Raw genomic sequence first — 8276 nt, 5'->3', positions numbered from 1 at the left:
AGAGACTTTCTTCTACCATTCCCACATTGCAGCTAATGTTATATGACCACTCTCAATATATTTAAAAAGAAAATCTCTCTTCACCTCCTACCTCTGTCCTTGATTAGGCAACTATCATGAGTCCAGTGACTCTTCAGTCGAACTGAGAGTTCTAGTCTTTTGAACCCACTCACAGTTTTGCTCTTTGGCCATGTTATTTTTCAGATCCTCAGCTTTCTTTAGAGAAACATAGACCTAAAACAAACAAACAAGTAAACAAAAAACAAAACAGAGCACCCAAATGCTAAAATCGCAGCAGCCCAAATCAGAAGGGAAAGAATGGCCAATTCGGGCAGTTGGCTGGCATGATAACAAATGATGTTTAAAATTTCAAAGTTGTCATCATGTCTGGGCCAAAAGTGGACAAAATTTGGATCCTGAGGTATTGAGGAAAATATTTATTTGAATAAGAGAAGAATCACAGAATAGGAGGTCTGATTACTAAATTACTTTTCTTTTTCAAATGCCAAGGGAAGATGCAGTCCACAGCTATGAGGAACTTCAGTGTTGTCTCTGAGTTCATCCTCCTTGGTCTGTCTGCTGACACTCAGGTCCAGGCTGTACTCTTTGTGGTTTTCCTTGTGATCTATGTCCTGACCCTGACAGGAAACTCTACAATTCTGCTGGTGATAACGGCAGATATGCACCTCCGTTCTCCAATGTACTTTTTTCTGGGCCATCTCTCCTTCCTGGATCTCTTGTATTCGTCAGTCTCCATGCCCAAGATGCTGGAGAATCTGGTGTCTGAGACAAAAACAATCCCTGTGAAGGGTTGTCTAGCCCAGGCCTTCTTTGTGTTTGCCATTGGAGGTACCGAGGCTTTGCTTCTTGCGGTCATGGCTTATGACCGCTATGCAGCCATCTGCCACCCTCTACTCTATGGCCAGATGATGAGTGACCATTTCTGTCAGGGGCTTGTGTGGGGATCCTGGAGCCTGGCCATCCTGAACTCACTCATTAATACCCTCCTAGCTGTGAATTTGGACTTTTGTTATGATGGAACCATACACAACTACAACTGTGAGTTTCCTTCCCTCTTCCCTCTCTCTTGCTCTGACGTCTCCACTAACGTCACTGCCATACTCTGGACTTTTGTCATACACGCCTCTGGAACCTTCCTTCTCGTGGTATGTTCCTACGGCTGCATTTTCTCCACTATCCTACACATGAGCTCCACCAGGGGCAGGAGCAAGGCTTTCTCCACCTGCTCCTCCCACCTCACTGTGGTGATGCTGTACTTTGGTTCTGCCTGCCTGCGCTACGTCTTACCGACCTCGGGTTCTCCCGTGGAAACGTTCTTCTCTCTGCAGTACAGCGTCATCACCCCCATGCTGAACCCCTTCATCTACAGCCTGAAGAACAAGGAGGTAAAGGCCGCTGTGAGAAAGCTGCTGGCAAGATGCTGCCAGCATTTTAGGCAAGTTGATCACAGGCACAGGGTGATGACTTGAGCCGACTGAAATCAGGATAAGGAGTGAAGAGAGTGACGTCTCACTGAAGTCAGACGCTAAGTATAAACGCTGGGATTTTTCCGGAGGAATGCCCCTTCCTTCAGTGGCCTTCAAGTTAATACTCTTCAGAGTCAAAGTCTTAAATCACCTGATTCTTCTATTATGAAATTAATTTTAAACCTATTTGTCTGTTATTTCATTTCGAAGAGGACATTTCTTAGTTTGTCTCCTTCCACCACCAAATACTTTTTTATTTTCTTTTAATAATAGGACCCATTTTCTTTGGGGAAGAATTCCAGTGTCCTGTTATGTGTGTATCAGTATCAGAGCCTTTTACTCTACTAGGGATGTTCCTGGGATGCTGCGTCTGGTCATTCTGTTTCAGCTCCAATGTCTTGCCCAGGAGTGTGATCGACTGATCAGACTCTCCAGCTTCCTGTTCCTATAATCTGTTCAACGTGACTTCACAGCCTCTCCATCTATTTTCCTCCTCCTTGGGTTTGAATGGCTGTCCTGATATCTTTTAAAGAATCCATCTCTGGAGCATAACTTACATGTAAGCCTCCAACTCTAATGTACAGCTTGATCATTTCTTCACTTTTAAAAATGGTAATGGTATATGTATTCATCGTATGTTGTGATGAGTTTCATAAAGGCATTATCGTGAACTTCATGTATAGGAATGGAAATTGCCACTACAATTGTTTATAAAATATTTCTATACTAACAGAAAGTGCTCATGGGCTGATTGGCAATATATTCCCTTCCATTTCCTGGCCCTTGGAAAACACAGATCGACCTTTAATGACTATAATTTTGCCTCTCCTAGAATTTCACATTGATGCAGTCATGGTGTAAAGTAAATGTTTGTGTCTGTTTCCTTTCCTTCACCACAGTGATACTGATATATATTCATTTACTCTCTAATCCACATATGTGAGTAGAAATATTTGTGAAGATGTATGCAGTCATCCACCTGGGTAAATTCCTAGGAGAGGAATTACCGGGCTGCTGTGGTTGTGATATTTAAGTCTGTAAGACTCTGCTCTGCTGCTTTTAAAAAGTGTCCGTAGATTCTCTGCCTATCAGTAGCATGTGAACATTCTAGTTACTTCCTATGTCCTTGCTATTAATTGGTATTGAAAATATTTCTTTTTTAATTTTCATATCCAAGTAGACTCGAATAAGCTTAGTTTGTACTTTAAAAACTTTCACAAAGGAAACCCTAAGTCTGCATGAACCTTGTGATGAAGTTTTTTTTTTAAATATTATAGGTTTATTTAAAACTTATTTCTCACCTCGAGTATGCAAAGTACAAACTCCACAAAATGTTCATTTTTTTTTACTTTGTAGTTTACAAATATACAAAATAGAAGTTTGCTTAAATTTACATTACATATTTATTAAGGCAAGGAACTGTATATTTGTTCTGCTTAAAGGCATACTTGGGAATAAACCATTGTACAAATTATTGCACATCTGAAACCACAGTGCATAACAGACTGTCTGCATAAAAATGTTACAGAAATAAACCAGGTGTAGTTGCCCGACTTAGGTCATAAATGTAGATCAGAAGACAAAAGTAGATTTTCCTTGTCAAAGTATGCAGCAGTTGGAGAACTTTGGCTCCCCCGTTTGGTACCTTTAGAACCACGACTCACCAAGCACCATCATTTAGGCTTTTAGAACATGTTCTGTACCTGAATTGCTTCCTCTTCCTCTGACATATAATGGCTTTTTAGAAGGCAAAGAGCATACAAGGTGATCTTTACATGTATATTGCATCACCGAAACACAATTCTAGGGAATTCTGGTCTTCCCTCCTCCCAAGCTCACTGATTTAACGTATATCCTGATATCCGCAAACTTCCAGTCACCCCTTGGCATTTTGTAAGTCCGGGCATGTTCAAGTTGGATTTGGTATTGGAATGCTAGAAGATCCAGTTTCAGACCCCATCTGTTCTGTGATTTTTTTCTTTTGTTCTTTTTGTTTGTTTGTTTGTTTGTTTTTAGTAATTTTTTTTGTTTTGTTTTGTTTTGTCTCTTGGACTCTTCCGTTCTCCTGATTATCCATTCACAAGCTGACTTGCTGGAACTTGATCATGATTGTAGCGCTTGCCATCTGGGCTCCTCCCCTCGTGGGAAGACAGTGTGAAAGGTTGAAAAGAAAATACTGAACTGTCTCCTGGCAGTGTGGGTCATATCCACTGTATGGGATTTAAAAGTGCTTCTTCATGTGTAAGGCAAGGTGGTCCGACCTGGAAAAGGCCTAGTCACACTTCTGGCACTGAAAGGGCCGGTGTGCTGTGTGTTTGCGGTAGTGCCGGGTCAGTTCTTCTGAGCAGGCGAATTTCCACACCCGTCCCAGTCACAGTGGTAAGGTTTCTCGCCTGTGTGAGTTCGCAGGTGTGTCTTGAAATGAGAACTCTTCGTATAGGTTTTGCCACAGCCTGCATAGTCACAAGTGTGGGTGGCTGTTTTTTTCAGTGGCCACGACCTTCTTCCCCTCTTTGGCTCGAGCTCCTCTGGCAGGCAGGAACCCGGTGGCATGAGCTCTTGATAATGGAGAGAGGGGACTTGCGACTGCATCTGGTCTGGCAGGAAAGGAGGGTAGTTGGACCCTGGATGGGCATGGAATCCTGGGAGAAGAGGCAGGCCAGGGTGACAATCCCTGCTGTTCAGCAGTTCTTCGGGACTCAGTGTAGGGGTAGTCCTGGTGGGGAGCTGCCGCCCCAGGGGGAAGTCGTGTGTGTTGGGCCGGTGGCCATTGCTGAGCTGGGGTCCAGCGCTCAAGTGGGCCTCTAGGGACCGGCTGACCGCGCAGGATGGGGCGGCCTCTTGCTTAATCTTGGGGCACATGCGCGGCGGGCTACCGCTGTAGGGCGCCACTACCACAGGGTGGCTGCGGTCTGGGCTTCCTTTCCTAACAGTGATGACCGAAGGGCTGCTGTACTCGCTGCCAGGGGTGGTCAGAGACGCCTTCAGCACAAACTTGCCCATCAGTCCGTTGCCCATCCTCAACCTGGCGGCTGAGGCTGCCATGGCTGAATGTATACTGGGTCCAACTCTGGCCGCAGGAGCTCAGCCACGAAGTCGCCTGAGGGGCTCACGTGATTGATGTCTTTGCGATGAATTTTTTAACAAAGTTTATGAGAAGCCATAGTATAAATTTTAAATAAGACTTTCCAAAACTGCAGAACACAAGTATTCTCAATGAACTTCATGAGATCCTGATACCAAGACAAAACAAGGAAAATAATATATTCCCAGGAAAAAATTTTCATTCAAGAATCTAAAAACAGAGACTTCTAAGTAATATCACAATTACTATTTAATGCAACAACATTTACTCTTTTAAATAATTTTTTGTCTTAATATAGAGTGAGCGCTATTTTATGCACAGGACCATCCACATTCAAATCTCATTTTTGTGGTCATTGTTTACAGAATCTCTGGGATTATCTGGGCAAATAAACATATTTGTTCTGTAAATTTCACTCATATCTTAAGCACTTTTATCTTTATTGTCTTAAAAACACAGGCGTTCATAACAGTCAAGAATTCCTATTAACAGAAGGGTAAGAATTAAACATATTGGAGAAGAGATGTCTATCTGGATGAGAAAGTTATGTATTCTGAAGAGAAGCAGTGAACAGGGCCGGTACGACGATACTGTAAACAAAGACATTGCATCAAAAACGGTGAACAGGGCGGTATGGATGACGTTCTGGAACAAAGGCGTTCTGTTAAACTCATCCCTTTTTGCACATGGTAAAACTAAGTCCACCACTCTAATCATATCACCAAAGATGACCAAGCCAGCTCAGTCAGTCAACAGGATCTCAAGGGAGGGAGGGAGAGCTGAAAAAGAAAAACAGACAAAATTATAACACGACACCAGCCCGTACCGAGGCTGAAGCAGCTTCATTCTTTCCCAGTCTGCTGTTATATCATTTTAGGTACATCCAAAACACATGGTCAGTTCTTAGATCAAAGACAAAGTGATCCTCGAAGTAATTAATAAGGAGATCACACAAGAAAGTAATCAATCAGAGTAGCAAGCAAAAGGATCACACAAGGTAAGAATTAAGCAGGAAGCAAAGGGATCACAGAAGGGAGTATTCAGCAAAACAGTAAGCAAAGCCCCATGGTCACTGTTTCTAATATTCTTATCTGAGCCTACTTCCTTGTCCAAGCCTGGTGACAAATGTCATATTTCTAGAATTGGCACCAAAAGCTCTCAACAACTCCCCCTATTTTATTTCATAAAAAAGACTACACCTGTCTTAGGTGATTCTGACAAGAATGCCTTCCTTACCTGTCTTGGAATTTACATTTTTTAAAAACAAGGTAATTCTGTCTTAGGTCAGTAAGGCACTGTACAGAAAGTTACCCATCTTTGGCTGCCAGCCTGTTAGATTGATAATTCTGTCTGGGGATACGTTTTCAGTTTCAAGCCATGTATTTTGGCCACCAACATGTTGATGCTGTTAAAGGCAAGTTTTAGCACAATGAGTGGGCCATGGTACCAAACTCGAGCATAAGCCTGGAGGATTAAAGGAAGACACAGACTTGGGTCATTTGTTATGAGAGAATGCCAAAGCTTTTACTGAGCATTCAATATATACACCAAACTGGGGAGTGAAAAACACAAACAGGAACTCAGCTGGGGGGGCAATGGTTTGTCAAGTGGAAAGTCCCTGCTGGAAGCATCACACCTACAATAGGATGTTTTGTTCTTAGAAAAACTACAGAATGTTACTAGGCAGACAGCAGCACACGGAAAGTCTCAGCCAGGGCATGGCAGCCCTTCGTGATCCTACAAATGGGCAGGAATAAAAGTATTCACCAGACAAGGAAGGCTAATATGATCAAGCTATTCAAGCCATTCTTGAAGCTTGACCAAGATGGAAATACATACCTTAAGCCATGAATCAGGATGACCAAGATAAAAGGAATGCCGTGCATTCGTGGACTGAGTTTACTTTAAGCTTTGTATTCCTTAAATTCATGATCTCCTTACACAAAGTTAAACTATACACAGAGGTGTTAGAATTATGCCAAATACCTTGCAAGTGTCTTTGAATTTTCCATTGGTATTTAGCATGACACTCAAGATGACTTCTTATTTTTAACCACTGAACCTCCTCTCCAATAGTTTGAATAGTATCCATTTGTTTAGTATCCATTTGAATAGTTTGAATAGCTTCCATTTGTTTAGTATCCATTTGAATAGTATCCAACAGTAATTATAGTAAACTTTCCTGCCCACCAACAATGTGCAAATGTTCCCCTCCCCCACATCCTCACCAGCAGTCATTTGTTTGCTTTGTCTTACTATGTATCATCCCAGGCTGATCTCAAATCATAATCCACCTGCCTTTGCCTCTCAAACCTTGGGATGACAGGCCTATGCTGTCGCCCCTGACTCGGTGCTTATAGCTAGTTTTACTAAACTTAGGTTATATCTACTTGTGGTCTGGATTTAAATTTCCCTGATGACTGGTGATGACTGAGTGTTTTCTCATTAGTTATTGCTATTTGCATATCTCCTTTTTACTGACCATTTGCAGATCTCCATTTGTGTAGTGCCATCTAAGGTCATCGGCCCCTGCTCAGCCACTTTTCTGTTTGTCTATTGTTTTTGTTATTAAGTTGCTAGCTCTCTCTACATTCTGGGTATCAGCTCTTTGTCCCTACCCTGTACATTGTTTCTTTGCTCTATTGATTGTTCCCTTTGGGTCCAGAAACCTTTTAGTTTTATGTAGCTCTATGTGTCTAATTTTGCTTTTATTTTCTGGGCTTCTGAAATCTAAAACATTTCAACTGCATTGAGTCCTGGGAGCCTCTCACATCCCAGATCTCTGGAACTTTCTAAAGGTTCCCCTCAATTCCCACCCCTGGCAGCTGCATATGTCCATTCATTCTCCTGGCCCCTCTGAGCCTCTCTCCTGTCTCTCCTCAAACCTGATTCTGTCCCATATTCCCCTTCCCCTCCCCTCTCTCACTCAGGTCCCTCCCTCCCTCCGCCTCCCAGGATTATTCTGTTCCCCCTTCTAAGTGGGATGGAAGCATCTTCACTTTAGCCTTCCTTCTTATTTAACTTCTTTGGGTCTGTGGGTTGTATCATGGGTATTTTGTGCTTTCTGGCTAGTATTCATTTATCAGTAAGTACACACCATGCATGCTCTCTTGGGTCTGGGTAACCTCACTTAGGATGCTATTTTCTAGTTCCATCCATTTGCCTGCCAAATTCATGATGTCCTTGTTTTCAATAGCTAAAGAGTATGCCATTATGTAAATGAGCCACATTTTCTACATCCATTCTTCTGTTGAGGGACATCTGGGTTGTTTCCAGCTTCTGGCTATTATGAATAAGGCTGCTCTGAACATAGTGGAGCACATGTCCTTGTGGTATGGTGGAAGATTATATGTATATGTGTATGTGTATGTGTATATGTAATGTATATGTATATATATGCGCCCAAGAGCAGTATAACTGGGTCTTCAGGTAGAACTATTTCCAGTTTTTTGAGAAACTGCCAGATTGATACTGATTTTTGTTGTTCCTATTCTAATTACTATACTTTTAAGTTTTCATACTTGTATGCGATGTATCTTGATCATATCCACGATTTGCTGCTGTCCTCCTATCCTCCCCAAGATAACCCCATCATATCTCCCTCCCAACTTCCCGTCTCCCTCCCAACTTCCTTTCTCCCTCCCTACTTCCTGTCTCCCTCCCAACTTCCTGTCTCCCTTCCCAAGATACCTCATCAGGTCTCC

General features: G+C 42.5%; 1 protein-coding gene and 1 pseudogene across 1 annotated transcript; one reads left to right on the top strand and one right to left on the bottom strand.

Annotated features, from left to right (window-relative positions):
• Positions 1-530: 530 nt before the first annotated feature.
• On the top strand, positions 531-1490 carry LOC114639568 (olfactory receptor 8S1-like). The gene has a single exon (XM_028788347.1). It carries the CDS (start codon positions 531-533, stop codon positions 1488-1490), a length of 960 nt encoding a protein of 319 aa, XP_028644180.1.
• A 2218-nt stretch (positions 1491-3708) lies between these two features.
• LOC114639537 overlaps positions 3709-8276 on the bottom strand; it is a 12575-nt pseudogene continuing 8007 nt past the window's right edge.

Source organism: Grammomys surdaster, unplaced genomic scaffold, assembly GCF_004785775.1.
Source record: "Grammomys surdaster isolate TR1022 unplaced genomic scaffold, NIH_TR_1.0 125742, whole genome shotgun sequence".
Lineage (NCBI taxonomy): Eukaryota > Metazoa > Chordata > Mammalia > Rodentia > Muridae > Grammomys > Grammomys surdaster.
The sequence above is the reverse complement of the archived record's forward strand: the minus strand, read 5'-3'. Positions and strand labels throughout refer to the sequence as shown.